Source organism: Astatotilapia calliptera, chromosome 9 (assembly GCF_900246225.1).
Source record: "Astatotilapia calliptera chromosome 9, fAstCal1.2, whole genome shotgun sequence".
In the NCBI taxonomy this organism is placed as follows: domain Eukaryota; kingdom Metazoa; phylum Chordata; class Actinopteri; order Cichliformes; family Cichlidae; genus Astatotilapia; species Astatotilapia calliptera.
Genome location: NC_039310.1, coordinates 30,751,314 through 30,769,716, shown reverse-complemented (window position 1 = coordinate 30,769,716; position 18,403 = coordinate 30,751,314). Strand labels below are relative to the sequence as shown.

The 18,403-nt window shown below is 48.9% G+C and overlaps 1 protein-coding gene across 1 annotated transcript; it reads left to right on the top strand.

Moving 5' to 3' along the window:
* The first annotated feature begins 4,105 nt into the window (after positions 1 to 4,105).
* Positions 4,106 to 17,766, top strand: LOC113028833 (activin receptor type-2B-like). The gene is made up of 13 exons (XM_026179278.1): positions 4,106 to 4,362; positions 6,294 to 6,440; positions 8,146 to 8,308; positions 8,998 to 9,236; positions 12,224 to 12,330; positions 12,592 to 12,740; positions 13,540 to 13,683; positions 13,758 to 13,901; positions 13,978 to 14,126; positions 15,609 to 15,723; positions 15,801 to 15,939; positions 16,049 to 16,179; positions 16,703 to 17,766. Exons 1-13 carry the CDS (start codon positions 4,106 to 4,108, stop codon positions 16,922 to 16,924), a joined length of 2,106 nt encoding a protein of 701 aa, XP_026035063.1. The 3' UTR covers positions 16,925 to 17,766.
* Positions 17,767 to 18,403: the final 637 nt, after the last annotated feature.

Sequence of the window (18,403 nt, the reverse complement as noted above, 5' to 3'; positions counted from 1 at the left end):
AACAAAACAAAAGCACACACCACTGTGAGCGAGCCGCCGCTTAGCGTCAGGCTGAAGGTGAACCCGACACTCCTCCTCACAGGCCTGCAGTGATGAGCAGCTCAGCGTCCGATTCTGAGGCGCGTCCACACGGAGACGCTTCAGGAAAACAGGACAAGACTCAGGACAAGACTCAGCAGTCCATCTGCATCTTAAGGTCAAAGGTCACTCTTTCGAGGATGCCAATGTTCACATTTTGGACAGAGAGGACAGATGGTTTGAAAGAGGAGTGAAAGAAGCATCTATGTCCACTGTGAGCGACCATCTTTGAACAGAGGCGGGGTTTACGACACCAACTCTCTGCCATCTATAATCCAGTTTTGAGATCCCTTCTCAGACGCCTTAACGCCCACTCACATCCTGGGCCATCTGACCTCAGGAATTCGCATGATAAGGTGGGGCCAGGTTTCACAATGAACACACCCGAAACTCTGGCTGATTGGGACCCATGCCCAGTTTCCCACCTTGGCTCAGGCGATTAGAGGATCATCAGGGGGTCCTTTTGTCCCTCTGTGGGGGGTCATTCCCACTAGGTTTATATCTGGTACTCTCCACCATTTGACCTTAGAACTGAAGAAGCTTCTCGGATGAGAGGTGAAACGTCTTCAAGTAACTTAAAGAAGTCCAGATGCTTTTCTTTCCAAGCTCCTTAGACTACGATGACCTGGATGACTGAGAACCTTCACAGACAGGAAAACGGAGCTTTTTAAAAATCCGCTCCAAAGTGATACATCTGAAAACGCAGTTTTTGCGTCGCGGTGAGGACAGCGTCACCGCAGGCTTTCGGAAATGACGCATGTTAGTCACATGATGCAGTCATGTGACTGCTCCAGAGAGCTTCTCTTCGAATTCTTTAATTCTCACTCGCTTTTGCAACTTTGTACTTTTGTGTTACTCGCAGCAACAACTCCACCTCATTGCGAGTCCATTTAACAAACTCGCTGCTTTTCAAAGAGCCAGAAAGTAAATACACAGCAGGTCGAGTCGTCTTGCGTTTCACACGCAGTACTGGAACGTCAGCGTTTCAGTCGTTTCAGTGTGGACGAACAGCTGATAGTGTGGACGCCGAGCGGTTTCAGACGAAAAAGCTGTTTTCAAACGTATCCGGATCAGCGTGAACACATAGAACCGACACTTCCCTCAGGAGGAGGAGAGTAAAGACGGCCACGCCACCTGGGGCGTGTTCACACCTGCAGCTCGTTTGCTGATGAGCGTCACTACAATCACGTGACAATGTTCAGCCTGCTGATTGGTTCTGGAGTTTCAGAGAACACGGGGCGTTCGTGTGACGGCACGCTGCTGACCCGTGCACACCTCTGTACACCTCTGTACATGTGAGGTACCTGCTGTGTCAAAGCATGCACGGCTACAGGAAGGGTGTGTGCTGTGTGTGTGTTACAGCAGCACAGTGTGCATACACAACAAATTAACAGCACAGGCATCCACAGCCACAGAAACGATGAAGAAAGCTGCAGCAGCAGCTTTATATATATATATACACACACACATATATACATATATACATATATACATATATATATATATGTATATATGTGTGTATGTGTATATATACACACATACACATATATATATATACACACATATATATATATATACACACATATATATATACATATATATATATACACACACACACACACACACACACACATATATACACATATATATATATATATACACACATACACATATATATATACACACATATATATATATACACACATATATATATACATATATATATATATATACACACACACACATATATATATACACACATATATATATACACACATATATATATACATATATATATATATACACACACACACATATATATATACATATATATATATATACATATATATATACTTATATATATATATATATATATATATACATATATATATATACATTAGAGCTGGGCGATATGAGATTTTTTCATATCACGATATGTTTTTTTCATTTCAGGCGATAATGATATCTATCACGATATAAGCCAAATAACTATATTTGTAAGATTTAAATGTGCCGTTGCTCACAAGTAAAATGTGAAATAATCAGCAGCTTGTTTTTATTTAAATATTTATTTCCCATAATAAGTTCAACAGGGTAGATGTACTTAAGGAACATGAGACTTTTTCAGATAAATAAAGGCAAATATTGCAAACTACACAAAAGGCAGCCGCTAAAGCGTTTAAGTTTCAAAATAGAACAAACGAAACAGACTAAATTGTCAATTCCACTTAGAAACAAAATATTAATTCTAAAAATAAATCTTAGTTTGTTTTACAGAAGAACAGACAAAACTGACTAACTTTTGTCAATATCAAATAAACTGAGAACTAAAAGGAAATTCTCAATCTCTCCTTGTTGTATAGCTTAGCTTTTCAAACAGTTTTAACAGTTACTTTAGTCTGACAAAAGCCGAATGACGAATTAGCGCTTCCAGTCAGAGACTGAGGCTACGTCCACACGTACACGGGTATTTTTGAAAACGGAGATTTTCCGTTTTCGTTTTAAAAAATAATCCCGTCCACACATAAAGGCAGAAATGAAGGAAAACGCTGCTATGAACATGCCAAAGCAGCAGGTGGCGCTAGATTCCTAACCGTGCAGAAATGTTGGCCAATCAGAAGTCTAGAAGCCTCGGTGGGAAAAAGTAAACAAAGCTGGGGCATAGAAGCAGAACAGAGTCGTATGTGTGGAGGGACAGTAACTGTGTATATATGTAAGCATTTAAACACTGCAGAGAGTAGAATTAACAGTAACAGTATTGTAGAAATTCATTTCACCGAAACAATAACGTGGCGCGCAGTGTGACGCATGCACCAGTTTATTGTATTTCCAGACTTGCTTTCGGCACAATTTACAGTGCACGCTACTCTGTTTTTTGTCAGACTTGAAATAGTCGAAATACCTTCACACTACGGAACTTCTATGGCTCTTCCGTTCGACAATCTCTCCGGCGTTGGAACCATCATCTGTTTTCTCTTCGGTCACGCTCGGTTGATTTTTCTAGTCGGCACACTCATTTCCTCCATTACCCGCTGGCTGCTTCCCAAACAAACACACGTGCGGCTTGGCACTTGTGCTGTACGTAACAAGTCACGCGACGGGGCGGACAGTTTCACTCGTCCGTGCGTGAGCGCTTGCGGAGGCTTGGGATGAAAACTTGGTCTTCTCAGAGGCTACATGCACCGGCTACTTAGTCTTTGGATCTGCTGAGCGCTTGACCTTTTTTCTTTTTGAAGTTTTTTTACTGACTTTTTCAACTTTTTTTACAATTTGTAAAAATCAAAGAGACAAGGAGCCGCGTCTCAAGACTTAGTGAGCGAGCACTTCCTGTATCAGTTATTGTTTCGCACTTTAACCTCTGATCTTCAGTTGAGTTTTTAAGAGCAGTGTTACCAAGGTAACGCCCATCATCGCCGTAAACTGCCGCGTGTGTCAGCTCCGCCCTGCTCGGCTGTGTGAGAGTCAGCGTACAGCAGCAGGTGATCAGAGGGTTTGGTTTCATGAAGCTAACGTGTTTGCTGCTCGCTCTGGCGCCTGAAGGTGCGACGCCAACAAACGTTTCCCAGGCGTGGATGTTAGTGACCACAGACGGGCAACATCACTTGCTTCGCTCTGCTCGCCTTTTATTCCTAGGAGATGGGCCCAGCTCTGCCTCTGTGGGACGTCTCTTCCTGTTAAAGGGGCGTTCTTCCTCCCACTGTCACCAGCTGAGCTCAGCCTGCAGTGTTTGAACCCGTGCTGTACAAACAGGAAGTAACACGTCAGTGAGGACGGCGCTCGCAGCTCCACGCTTCCATCCACGATGATGTCACAGAGCTGTCACCTCCTGCTGACCGCCTCACAACACGACGACCCGTGAGGCCTGACTCTTGACACCGTCTGACCTCACAGGGCGCCAAGCAGGACCAATCGGCCAATCACGAGCAGCGAACAGATGGGGGGTCATTGAAAAACTGATTGTTCCCTGGGGACAGACGGCCCCTCCCCCCTCACTCAGGGGATGACTCTCTCTGTCTCCCGTGAGAACATGGAGGAGGGGTGGTGGTGGGAGGTGGGGATCCCGTCTCCTCCCAGAGGTGACGGAGACAGATGTTGTCTGGACGTCGTCAACAAAGCTCACCCTCAGGCTCTGGTGCAGGTCGTCCTCCCCAGATCAGATGGGCCAGCCACCATCGGCTGTCGACTCATGAGCGTGCAGGCCGGGCCTCGTGCACGCTCACGTGCCACTGGTGCTGCAACATTGCAGGCCAGTGAAGCGCCTGCAGGAGGAGGTCGGGGTGGATGGTGGGCCGTGCTGAGTTCATTCTTTATGTTATTATTTATAGTACTGCTCACTTTCCTGTCCCTCGATCAAATCAAATCACTTTTATTGTCACATCACATGTGCAGGTACATTGGTACAGCACATGTGAGTGAAATTCTTGTGTGCGAGCTTCACAAGCAACAGAGTTGTGCAAAATACAATAATGTAAACAAGCAAAATACAAGAATGGCTACATCTGAAACTAATAAATATATGTACAATATATAATAGTATATGCATTTCTGGATGTGTATACTAAATATTTTTCTACGTGTGTGTGTGTGTGTGTGTGTGTGTGTGTACACATATTTTACAAATTAAATAGAGTAAACAATAAATAAAATATATAAAATAAATAAAATAAAATATACAGAGTGAGACATGTGCAAAACAGTGGCATTACTGTACAGTATGGAGTGCATAATGTTGAAGTTCCAGTAGTGAAGCTGAGGTGTCTATGACGTGTTCAGCAGTCTGATGGCCTGGTGGAAGAAGCTGTCTCTTAGTCTGCTGGTACGGGACCGGATGCTGCAGAACCTCCTTCCTGATGGAAGCAGTCTGAACAGTTTATGGCTGGGGTGACTGGAGTCCTTGATGATCCTCCCCGCTTTCCTCAGGCACCGCTTCCTGTAGATGTCTTGGAGGGAGGGAAGCTCACCTCCAATTATCCGTTCAGAGCACCGCACTACTCACTGGAGAGCTTTGCGGTTGTAGGCGATGCTGTTGCCATACCAGGTGGTGATGCATCCAGTGAGGATGCTCTCAATGGCACAGTGATAGAAGGTCCTGAGGATGCGGGGGCTCATGCCGAATCTTTTCAGTCTCCTGAGAAAGAAGAGGCGCTGTTGAACGATACCAGGAACGATACCGGGTGGTTTCAGTTTGTTTGTGAGCAGGTCCCTCACAGTAGAATTTGTGCTCCTTGTCTGTTGTACGAGTTGACTTGAGGCTCTGATTACTTCTTCAGTAGTTCGTCCTCTCGCAGCTTTAGTTTGATGTCCTGGTGTATCGACCAAATTTGTATTCAGTTTAATTCAAAGTACTTGATCCAGCATCAGGGATCGTTTTGAAAACCACATAAACATGATGTAAAAAGCTCCACAGAAGCTTCGTGTGTGTTTGAGGACGTGGTGAACGAGTCAGCTTCACTCCAGCTGTAGCTCCATCCTCTGCTTCTGTCCGATCTTTATGTGCTCGCAGTTTGTTCTGTGTCGATCGCTCGTCAGACCAGCGTCCATCTGTCCGCTCGCTCTCGTGGGAACGCCGTGCACATACGCTCATTGTCCTGGAGTCTGAACGATAGATGCAGGAAACACAGCTACATTAGCAGAGGTCAGAGAAAGCCTCATAGCACCCGGCCCTGCTACAAGACATCAGTAAAGGCAGTCAGTGGTCAGGAGGAGGCGTGTCCTCACCTTGTTTGGGTCATTTAGGTCTGAAACTGTACTGAAGGGCAGGACGCCTAAATACAAGGTTCTTACCCAGCCAGTCTGTGGGAACCAGTTACCCCAGTGTGTGTGTGTGTGTGTGTGTGTGTGTGTGTGTGTGTGTGTGTGTGTGTGTGTGTGAGATTAGTTCCCATGACTTTACATCTTATATGCTGCCCTGTCATCACACTAACATATGCACGCACATAATTGGTCTGCCAGATGCCCGTGTGTGTGTGTGCTGGTGCATATATGTGCTGGGTTTGCATATGAGAGCGTGACCTCTGACCCCTGGTGTCTGGAGTTTACAAAGGCTCTAATAGCTGCTATGAGCTTACTTTGCATTAGAAAGCGGCGCGCTCACAGTCGAGCCATTCGCAGTTGGCTCACGTCTGCATGCGTGTCATCTGGAAGACGCCGGAGGTCAGAGGTCACACACTTCACACGTATGCAGCACACAAATGTTAATGTGCACGACGGTGCAGCTGGAAGGCCGAGGGTTCGAGTCCGTGCCGCGCTCACACAGAAACAATGCTGCAGCTGTCGCCGATCCCGCTTCGTGACGTGAGCATCGGCGGTGCTCGCCGCAACATCTGTGCCGCTGTCACCGAGGTCATGAGAACGCAGCGAGGGTGGGCGGCGTTATCACCGCTCTGCTCTGTGACCATAAACCTGCTGTCACCTGACATCAGAGCGTTGTGTGTGTGTGTGTAAACGACTGTGAGCAGACATTAGGAGTCGATCCCCGAGTGTATCCAGCACAGATCCTGATGGTGCCGCTCACACTGCTGCTGTACGTGTCTGAAAGCTGCTGGGATGCTCCAGGGCTGGTTTGTAAAAAGGAAATGTTCATGTTTTGTGTTTTTTGTGATATTATGATGAAATCAAGCTTGTAATAGGACGCCTGCTCCACCTCTGGCACACAGGGTCTCGTGCTGAAAGCTGAGGCGGCCTCTGACAGAACTCAAAGTCCTGGGTTTGACTAACGGTGGGAAAATGAACCCTGATGTTTGTGTTCAGGTCAAAGTTCAAACGTCAGCTTGGTTTTATTAGATGTGATTTAGCTTCAGTACACGGAGAGCGACTGACAGCAGCTCAGTGGTTGTTTCAAAGGTGTGTTTGTGTGAACTCGCTGCTCCAGTTTAACTGAAGAAGCCGTCTGAGTAAATGTCACATGACACACAGTGACATCAGCACACAGGTCTCCATGGTAACCGAGGTCGACCTGCAGAATACTGATGATGGTTCAGTCGTAGTACTTTCTGTAAACATTACTGCTAAAGCCCTGTGTGTACTCCCTGCTATTGCAGTATCATCAGAGGTTGCTGCTTTCTGTCCCATAATGCAGTGCGGCAGCTTTATTCCCGATCACCACAGTAACCACGCCTCTTTTCTCCCTGCAGCTCCTCTCTTTGTGAGCAGACTGTAGGATTTATGACATGAACACGTGAAGCTCCGCCTGCTGCTCCTCACGCTAACATTAGCGGCTGAGCTGCACCTGCACTTTTAATGACATCAGGCGACCAATAATAGGGCTGCTGTGAGGTCACTGTAGCAACAGAGTGCCCGAGAAGGTGGAGCTTCAGAAATTCTAGGATTTTGATTGGATGTTACTGATCAGCAGGTGTGTGTGTGTGTGTGTGTGTGTGTGTGTACTCCACCTGCTTGGTCACCTCGGGCTCTGAAACAACGGCTGAAACACTGTGAAGGATTCAGAGTGGGTGGGGTCACGGTGGCTACGACCATCTTTTATTTACAGTGTGTTTAGGGCACACTGAGATTAAAGCTGTGACATCATGCAGTATCAGCAGGGTTACCACGGAGACTCCTCTGAAGATGCAGCTACAGTTTTGTTTTGTTGTCCCGTTTGGATCTTTAGCCGTCAGAATTGTCTGAAGGCCAAGAAAGATGCCGAGTGGATCATCATGGTCTCGCCATATTGGTCCATTTGATTGACCTTTATTATAATTATGTATTTATTTTATTTTCAGTTGTTACAGATGGGACAGACATGACTGGGGGACAGGACAGGGAGACAGAAAGAGAGCGAGAGAGGAAAAAGCAAACAAACAAACAAAAATAAAGAAATTGATTGAAGGTTTAGGAAAGAGGAGCAGAGGAGATGGTTGGAGCACTCAGCGGGACGGCCGCTGCGGTTTGTGGCTTCATGCTGTGAGTGCAGGAAGTGTTTGATTTATCCTCCAATCACAGCTAAGAACACGTGTTGATGGTGTGCTCTGGGCTTCCTCTCTGATCGAGCTTTGTGATAACGACGGAGTGCTGCCGTGATGTGTGTGCAGACGGTGTGAGGTGAAGCTTCCCTCTGCTCTCCTGCAGTCCTCGCTGTTTGCACATGGGCGGCCACCAGGCCAGCTCCGGGCTTCCGCTGGAGGCGCGGGCGACCGCCAGAGTGGACACTTCCCTGTCGCTGGGCCGGGGCGTGGGGCGCCGATGGTCGGGGCTTGCCTGCTCGCGGATGGGGGTGAAGCGGGCGATGGAGGTATGTGGCGGGGTGTGTTTGGTGGTGGTGATGTGTACGGCTGGCAGCGGGAGAGCTGCAGCGTTGAATGTACTGCAGTCGTCTGTGGTGTGAAGATACGAGATGTGCAGCACCTGGATGCCTGTGCTGGCATTTCTCCTGCGGTGTTGCTATCAGTGTGAAGAGTGGGAGAAGAGGGTTGCATTGACAATCCAACACAATGGGCAGCACGTTGCACACATGTTATAAGTGGTCAGAAACTTGTAAATAACTCATGAAAGAATAAAGTTACGTTGAAACCAAGCACACCGTTGTTGTCCTTGTGACATTACCAATAAGTGTGATGTGTCACATGGCCCTCTTCCTATTGGAAAAACAAAAGTTGTATCCAAGATGGCCGACTTCTAAATGGCCACCACGGTCACCACCCATCTTGAGGAGTTTGCCCCCTCACATATACTAATGTGCCACAAACAGGACTTTAGTATCACCAACCATTCCCACCCTGTACGTACTGCATTTGAATCATTCTAACTACATGTAACCAGCTGCATGTGTGTTTGGAAAAAAAGGATCCGCCCCTGGTCTGAGCTCGCTGTCACCGGCAGCAGGCGGTCCAGCTCGTTATTGGTGCTCCGCTCTTCTTCTCTGTGCTTTAATTAGATGAGTGTGGAGGACTGTGGAGGACGCTTTGTGACACACCATGAAAGCATTTCCTCTGTGTGTGTGTGTGTGCTGCAGGGCTGAGCCGTGGGACTGCCGACACCAGGGAGTGTGTGTACTACAACGTGAACTACGAGACCGAGAAGACGAACCAGAGCGGCGTGGAGCGCTGCGAGGACGAGCAGGACAAACGCTCGCACTGCTACGCCTCCTGGAGGAACAACTCGGGCTCCATCGAGCTGGTGAAGAAGGGATGCTGGCTGGACGACTTCAACTGCTACGACCGGTACACACACACACACACACACACACACACACACACACACACACACACACACACACACACCTTGCCTTCAAACAACATAAATGAGCTCCTCCAGCCAATCATCACACACCGACCACAGTGTGATCCATGCTGTCACGTTTACCTTCTTGCACTGAGCTGATCCAGGATCTGCTTCGATCCAAATCACAGCCACAGTCACCTGAATGTGTTTTATGTTGTCAGGTAGACCCCACAATGACTGAAGTCCTGTAAATGCATGTAAACAAATCTATGACAGTCAGTCTGTCCTGTCCTGCTGCGTTCCTGTTTCCCTTCAGAGCAGCTGCTCACAGGGACGTGATCATTGACCCTGAAGATCCTCTGTGGGATTAAAACAGGGCAACATGCTGGGGGGCTGCGTCCTCCCACCTGGGTGTACTGTGTGCTGCAGACCACGCGGTCACGAGGGTGGAACGCCACTTTATCCCTGGCAGTGTTGGGAGTAATGGAATACATGCAGAATACAAAATATGAGTAACTATATTCCATTACAGTTACCGTTTAAAAAGGTGGTAATCAGAATACAGTTACTTTGTTGAAATAAATGGATTACACGGCGGTCTTTTCCTGTTTCATACGTCAGGCTGTGCTCTCTCTGTTTTTGGTGATTCCCAAACCAAACACGCATTAAGAGGCTCTGATGTCACCTCTACTTGCAGCCGCATAATGACGTGAAGAAATATTTTTTTAAATGATTTAATATGAAGGCAACAGGCAGAATGTTGCAGGCATCGCCCTAAAGCCTGATGGGCAGTGTAGTCCGTGCTGCAGGGAGGATGGACTGCTGTACCCGTGATGTGTCTGTGAGCGAGGGGGGAGAAAAAAGTACGAGCTGTCACCGAGCAGTTGTTCCTGTTTTCCTCTGAAACAATCAACGCCTCTCTCTGTCTCTGCTAGCAAAGTTGAGCCAGACAACAAAGTAAAGCTAGTTTTCAGCTACGAGCCCGACACAGAGGTCCCTTTACTACGGTTTTATATACGCGCCTTACCTAATGTTCACCTACTGTTACTCATTTATATTAAGATTTAAACATCTAGCTGGTGTTGGTGTGGAGAGTAACCTTCATTAATAGTAATGAATCAGCTACAGGTACCTTGGTGTTCATCTGAACAACAAACTGGACTCATAACTCAGACGCCCTCTACAGGAGAGGGCAGAGCAGGCTGTACCTGCTGCAGGGACTCAGGTCGTTTGGAGTGGAGGGCCCACTCCTGAAGACCTTCTGTGACTCTGCGGTGGCCTCAGCCTTCCTTTACTCTGTGGTCTGCTGGGGCGGCAGCATCTCTGCCGGGGACAGGAAGAGACTGAACAGGCTGATCAGGGCCAGCTCTGTTCTGCCCTCTGGACCCAGTGGAGGTGGACAGTGACAGGAGAACGGTGGCTAAACTGTCATCCCTGTTGGACAACATCTCCCACCCCATGCAGGAGCCTGTCAAAAAATAATATAAAACAGTGTGCAAATGTAACCGACCCAGAGTATGGGCCGGTAAAACAGATTAAATGTTCCTGCAAAACAGGGAAATGATGAGACAGAGACGACTGGTGAAGTTTCTCTTTGCCTCGCTTCTGCCATATTTATTTATACAATCACATGTATTTTTAACTTGCAGCATCACCATTCTCTATATACAACAGAAATAACAATAAAACCGTCTGTATGTTCAAGCTGCAATACCACGATCTTTTCATGGCAACCAAAAGTACTTCACGTGTACTTCAAATCATTTACTCGGCTATTCTCTCTGAATGACAACTCAAAACAATATGAAATGCATGTTCAAATACATTTTTACCTCTAACTTTTAACCCAAATACCTATGTATTCTGATTGTTTTAACCAACATACCAGTGCTTGGTCTTAAACCAATTTAGCTTAGTAGCTCACAAATACATGAAAGAGTCATGTGTATGCTGGCAGGCTTAGCTTTAGCTTTAACATTCTCAAAATCACTTTTCAGAACCAGTAAACAGTCGTTCTTCACTGCCAACAGCAGATTAACATTCATATTCACAAAATCAGGACACGACAAGGAGCTTATTCAGCTAAACGACCTGAAGTAAGTGGAGAAAGGAAACCAAAATGGCGCCCGCGGCTGGCTAGGCTTTGGCATTTTTTCCAGTCCTTCTACTTCATAAAACGTAACAAATAACAGGGTTTACCCGCTGATTTATACCCCACATTTAGCTGTGTTTCTTATCAATATTTTACAACAGTTTTAATATAGTTTTACCGGTTACAAACCTGCAAAACAGGGAAATGATGAGACAGAGACGACTGGTGAAGTTTCTCTTTGCCTCGCTTCTGCCATATTGGAGAGGAGGACCTATGACCTCGCTATTCTGTCTCACTGAACAATGCGCCACCCGGAGGCTGGGGGGTGCAACTACCTCATTACATATAGTTCACTTCGGTGACAAATCTCTCATTTTTTTAACAAGTACTACTTCTGATGGGATCACACATTAGTGTGTCACACAAATACTGATAACAGTGCAAATGTTTGCAATATAAGAAATGTAAACATCTATGTTTAGTGAGCTTTGCAGTGTTGCTCTGTGGTGCAGCTACACTGTAGCAAAGTTTACACACTGTGTCTACTTGATCCACGTCTGACTGAACCCATAATGTTTCCACACCACTGAAGGTTTTTACCTCTTTTCAACCAACGGCAGTCACTCTCCTCTCCAAATAACTTCTGCTGAGCTTTCCGAGCTTCCCTCGGGTCCTCTTATTGTTGTGACACGTGTTCGAAATGCAGAGAGGTGCGCTCGATTTGCCACACGGAGCAGCGCGAGAGTAAAGCACGAGGGAGGGGCTAATAATTGGCTCAGTCATTTTTAATGATCCTTGAAAGCCCAGATCGTAATCGTGATTAAAATTCGATTAATTGAGCAGCCCTAGTCAGAGTGTTACTGTGTGTGAAGTCATTTCCTGTCTCTCTCTCAGGCAGCAGTGTGTGGCCACCGAGGAGAGCCCGCAGGTCTTCTTCTGCTGCTGTGAAGGAAACTTCTGCAACGAGCGCTTCACCCACCTGCCGGACATCACCGTGCCACGTGAGTGCCATCTGATTGGTCCGTTAGCACGTGTCACACGTGTCTTCTCCTCGTATCATTGTTTGTGCTTCATGAGGTCGTGACTTCAACAGGTGGTGTCATGGGTGCCTCCTCCATCTTTTATGTACAGTCTTGATATACTGAAACCCGTCGGCAGGTTTCCTCGCACCAGACTGTCAGGGGCGTTTCCAAAGTTACCATGGTAACCCAGCGCCAATAAAGTCCTTTTAAATGTAAATGCAGTCTTTCTGTGTGTGTCAGTGATCAAGGCCCCGCCCCACAGCGTGGGTGTGTTAAACGTGATGATTTACTGCCTGCTGCCCGTCACCATGCTGTCTGTCGCTCTGCTCACCACCGTCTGGATGTACCAACACCGCAAACCTCCGTATGGACACGTGGACATTGCCGAGGTGAGCCTCAAACACTCACGCTTACCTTTTGATGAAACGAGTAGAAGTACTCGGTTACTTTGACCTGCAGACCGGAGCTGATGACGTCAGTTTGACTCTGCAATGCTGAGACGGCTCCATCTGCTGGTGGTCTGCAGGCACTGCAGCAGGAAACATCTCAAACGAGGGTTTGTCACCACATCGTGGTTCCCCATATTGAACTGTAAAACACGGCCAATCGGTCTGATAGGGCGAGAGGCGGGATTCACCTGAACAGGTGGCCCGTGTATTGACAGCACTCTCACCTGTGGTTCAGTTTTTATTCATACAGCACCAAATCACAACAGCAGTCGCCTCGAGGCGCTTTATATTGTACAGTAGCTCGCACAATAATAGATACAGAGAAAAACCCAACAATCACATGACCCCCTATGAACAAGCACTTTGGTGACAGTAGGAAGGAAAAACTCCCTTTTAACAGGAAGAAACCTCCAGCAGAACCAGGCTCAGGGAGGGGCGGGGCCATCTGCTGCTGGTTAGGGTGAGAGAAGGAAGACAGGACAAAGACATGCTGTGGAAGAGAGACAGAGGTTAATAACAGATATGATTCAGTGCAGAGAGGTCTGTTAACACATAGTGAGTGAAGAAGAAACACCCAGTGCATCATGGGAATCCCCCAGCAGCCTACACCTACTGCAGCATAACTAAGGGAGGATTCAGGGGTCACATTAATTCTGACATGGGAGGGGCTTCTGTCATGTTGCTGTCTATAAATGTGTCACATTGATGCCCTCCCCCACTCTCCTTTCCTCTCCTCCAGGATCCTGGTCCACCTCCTGCCTCCCCCCTGCTGGGGCTGAAGCCTCTGCAGCTGCTGGAGGTGAAAGCCAGGGGGCGCTTCGGCTGCGTCTGGAAGGCTCAGATGATGAACGAACACATGGCCGTGAAGATCTTCCCCATGCAGGTACCGGTGTTTGCTCCGAGCATCAGGGCAGCCGTCCTGACTCCCAACCCTTCCTCACCTCCTCCTCCTTGCAGAATAAGGACTCCTGGGAGACCGAGAGGGACGTGTTCATGACGCCGGGCATGAGGCACAAGAACATCCTGAGGTTCATCGCCGCAGAGAAACGAGGGAGCCACCCCGAGGCCGAGCTGTGGCTCATCACAGAGTTCCACGAGAGGGTGAGGAAGGGGGGCCGAGGGGGGGTCAGAAACTCCCGGGGGTGTGGGGTCGATCTCCTGATGTTTGTCTCTGCAGGGCTCGCTGTCGGGCTTCCTGAAGGGAAACATGATCAGCTGGTCCGAGCTGTGCCACATAGCCGAGACGACGGCGCGTGGCCTGGCGTACCTCCACGAAGACGTCCCCCAACTGAAGGGAGAGGGTCCCAAACCGGCCATCGCCCACAGGTCTGCCCACAAACCCCCACACCTACAGATCAGACAGGAAACCCTAGTCTGCAGTGACGAGCTGCTGCCACACGGTGGAGCTGTGAGTCAGCGTTAGAGGACGTCACAGTTCACGCTGCTCGTTTTTACTTCAGAATCTCAGAGATCGCTTATGTTCACGTGCTCAACGCGCAGCAGCTGCTCACACGCTGCTAACACACTGCTCGAATACTGCTAACACGCTGCTAACACACTGCTCGAATACTGCTAACACGCTGCTCACACGCTGCTTGAATGCTGCTAACACGCTGCTCGAATGCTGCTAACACACTGCTAACACGCTGTTCACACACTGCTAACACGCTGCTCACACGCTCCTAACACGCTGCTCGACATGCTGCTAACACGCTGCTCACATGCTGCTAACATGCTGTTCACACACTGCTAACACGCTGCTCGAATGCTGCTCACACGCTGCGCACACACTACTAACACGCTGCTCACATGCTGCTAACACGCTGTTCACACACTGCTAACACGCTGCTCGAATGCTGCTCACACACTACTAACACGCTGCTCGAATGCTGCTAACACGCTGCTCACATGCTGCTAACACGCTGTTCACACACTGCTAACACGCTGCTCACACGCTACTAACATGCTGCTCGAATGCTGCTAACACGCTGTTCACACACTGCTAACACGCTGCTAACACGCTGCTCGAATGCTGCTCACACGCTGCTCACACGCTGTTCACACGCTGCTAACACGCTGCTAACACGCTGCTCGAATGCTGCTCACACGCTGTTCACACGCTGTTCACACGCTGCTCACACGCTGTTCACACGCTGCTAACACGCTGTTCACACGCTGCTAACACGCTGTTCACACGCTGCTCACACGCTGCTCGAATGCTGCTCACACGCTGCTCACACGCTGCTAACACGCTGCTAACACGCTGTTCACACGCTGCTAACACGCTGCTCGAATGCTGCTCACACGCTGCTCACACGCTGCTAACACGCTGCTCGAATGCTGCTCACACGCTGCTAACACGCTGCTCGAATGCTGCTAACACGCTGCTCACATGCTGCTAACACGCTGCTCACACGCCGCTAACACGCTGCTCACACGCCGCTAACACGCTGTTCACACGCTGCTTACACGCTGCTCACACGCTGCTCTGCTGCTTTCAGCTCCACAGTGAACACATACAGAGACTCACAGTATCAGCATGCAGCAGCAGGTTAGCAGGAAGTGTAGAGCTCAGTGTGTGCTGGGGCTGAATCACAACCTGCACGGCTAGATGAAAGCTACTACATGTACTACTACATGCATATAGTAGTACATGTTGACACCACAGAAATCAGAGTGCTATAGGCAGCAGCTAAAAGCATCATGGGAGCTGTAGTTGAATAACACAGTAGATCGATGAGGAGCAGGACTGTGGGCGGGGTCAGACAGGTAACGGCGGCCACGTTTGATCGTGTCTCACTCTCTCAGGGATTTGAAGAGTAAGAACATCATGCTGCGCTCGGACCTCACGGCGGTGATCGGAGACTTCGGCCTCGCTGTTTGCTTCGAGCCAGGGAAACCGCCGGGAGAGACGCACGGACAGGTAAGCTGGTCTGACCGCAGGCGGCCGAGGAGACGAGCGTCGCTCACGCTCACTCTTGTGTGTGTCTGTGTGTGCAGGTGGGCACCAGGCGCTACATGGCCCCCGAGGTCTTAGAAGGAGCTATCAACTTCCAGAGAGACGCCTTCCTCCGGATCGACATGTACGCCATGGGCCTGGTGCTGTGGGAGCTGGTGTCCCGCTGCAAGGCTGCAGACGGTAACACACACACACACTCGAACCACACCTTAACAGCACAGCGAGGGTTTACCTGACGTCTCAGGAGCGGATGTTGGTTCCGCCCATCTTTAATATGTGGTGTGTTCAGGTCCGGTGGATGAGTACATGCTGCCGTTCGAGGAGGAGGTTGGTCAGCATCCATCACTGGAGGACCTGCAGGAAGTCGTGGTCCACAAGAAGATGAGACCAACCATCAGAGAGCCGTGGCTCAAACACAGCGTGAGTCTGAACCTCAGTCCATGAAACATCAGGGGGCCAGATCTGGATCCCTGAGGGACACCTTCTATCATCAGCCCCTTTATTTTCAGGTGTTTTGTACTGTAAGACTGAGCAGTATTAGAGGGAAACGTTTCCCTGTGGAGGTAAAAGACTTGCTTGTCTTAGAAGTTGTATTTAAGCAGAGATGTGTTCGTGTATATGTAAATATAAAGAATGGTATCATCAGTGTAAAAGTGTCCTGTGCTGAGCTGTGGGGTTTTCGTGTAAACATGAGTGGGCCTAGCATGGATCCCTGAGGGACGCCTTCTATAAATCATGTGGACCTGCAGGTGTCTGGAGGTGTTTTCAGGTAAAGACGCCACAGTTATGTGACAGAGCTGATCCACAGCAGGGCTGTTGTGTGTGCACGTTTATGCTGATGATGCCATCCTTTACAACAGCGCCCTGTGTTTGACGAAGGCCTTTTCTTGATCGCAGTGCTTCCTTCGCTAACCCCGCCTCCCCCATGTGCTGCTCTCTGCAGGGTCTAGCTCAGATCTGTGAGTCGGTCGAGGAGTGCTGGGATCACGACGCCGAGGCTCGCCTGTCGGCCGGCTGCGTGGAGGAGAGAATCGCCCAGATCCGCCGCCTCACCGCCACCATCGCCCCACCTACCTCCGAAAACAACACCCTGCTGGGTTCCTCTGTCGCACCTGTTCCCATGGTAACTAACGTGGACCTGCCGCCCAAAGACTCCAGTATATGAGTCTATGAAAGAAACGAGGTGCACACACCACGCCATCGCTCCGCAGTGGAATTTCGGGCGTGAGAGCAGCTGCTATTTTACTCTCTGGACTTCTTTTGGACTCTTTGTGATTCCCTCTCGTCCGTTGGGACGGAGTACCAGCACACCTCGTTGTTCCTAAGTTTTCCTCTCAGTGGGACTCATTCGTGTCTTTTTAACCAGGCGTGTGTTTTATGAGAAAACGCGTTCAGGGTCCGACTCAGTGAATGCTTCGATCTCCAGGTACCTCAGCGACCCTTTTTATTCGCTCATTTTTTACCGTTTTCTTCGCTCATTCCTGCCTCTGCGGTCTTCTACTCACATCTGGATCATATCTACCCACCTGACAACAGCGTCACCTAGCAACCACCTGTCACCAGGCGACTACAATGCTGCAAAACCCACAGAGGAGCCCGAGACTGTTACACAGCAAACACACATCCACAGCGACCGCTTTACTACTTTACCTGGACTTTAGTTTTTATCGGTCTCCTGCGACAACACGTCGCTGTTCGCATCTTTAAATCCAACGGACGGAAACAGGAAGTGATGTCAGACGGAAAAAGGCGAAATGGGCCTGTTTGTTTCCAGTGTGGCGGTTTCCGTTCTCCCGTGTTTTGTGTCTCAGTCTTCTCGCCTGGGGGTGAAGGCAGAGAGACTGTGATTGGTTGGCCTCACATTGCAGAGGTGTGATTGGCTGACTGCGCTCAACCACAGCATTTTGGTTGGTTTGGAAATAATTTCTCAGGTAATCAAACCTACAGGTGAATGATGCATGCATTCAGGTGTGTGTGTGTGTCTGTGTGTGTGTGTGTGTGTGTGTCTGTGTGTCTGTGAGCGTGTGTGTGTGTGTGTGTCTGTGTGTCTGTGAGCGTGTGTGTGTGTGTGTGTCTGTGAGCGTGTGTGTGTGTGTGTGTCTGTGTGTCTGTGAGCGTGTGTGTGTGTGTGTGTCTGTGAGCGTGTGTGTGTGTGTGTGTGTGTGTCTGTGAGCGTGTGTGTGTGTGTGTGAGCGTGTGTGTGTGTCTGTGAGCGTGTGTGTGTGTGTGTGTGTGTGTGTGTGTGTGTCTGTGAGTGTGTGTGTGTGCGTGTGTGTGTGTGTGTGTCTGTGAGCGTGTGTGTGTGTGTGTGTGTCTGTGAGCGTGTGTGTGTGCGTGTGTGTGTGTGTGTCTGTGTGTGTGTGTGTCTGTGAGCGTGTGTGTGTAAACAGTCACATGGTGTGACAGGTTTGAGTTTACACCTATTTCCTGCCTGTGTTACCTGAAAGACCGGTGACCTTTGACCTTCAGCAGCGCCACCTTCAGGTTAAAGCCTTCAAACTGAGCGTCCGACGTGTGAGTGCTGCATGATTTATTCTACACGTGTGGAAGGAGGGCTTCTTCCTGTCCCTGCCTTTCACAATAAAAGCCCTGGACATGCACACTATGTGACTGAGATTTCATTTGTGAGGTCAAACAGCTGATT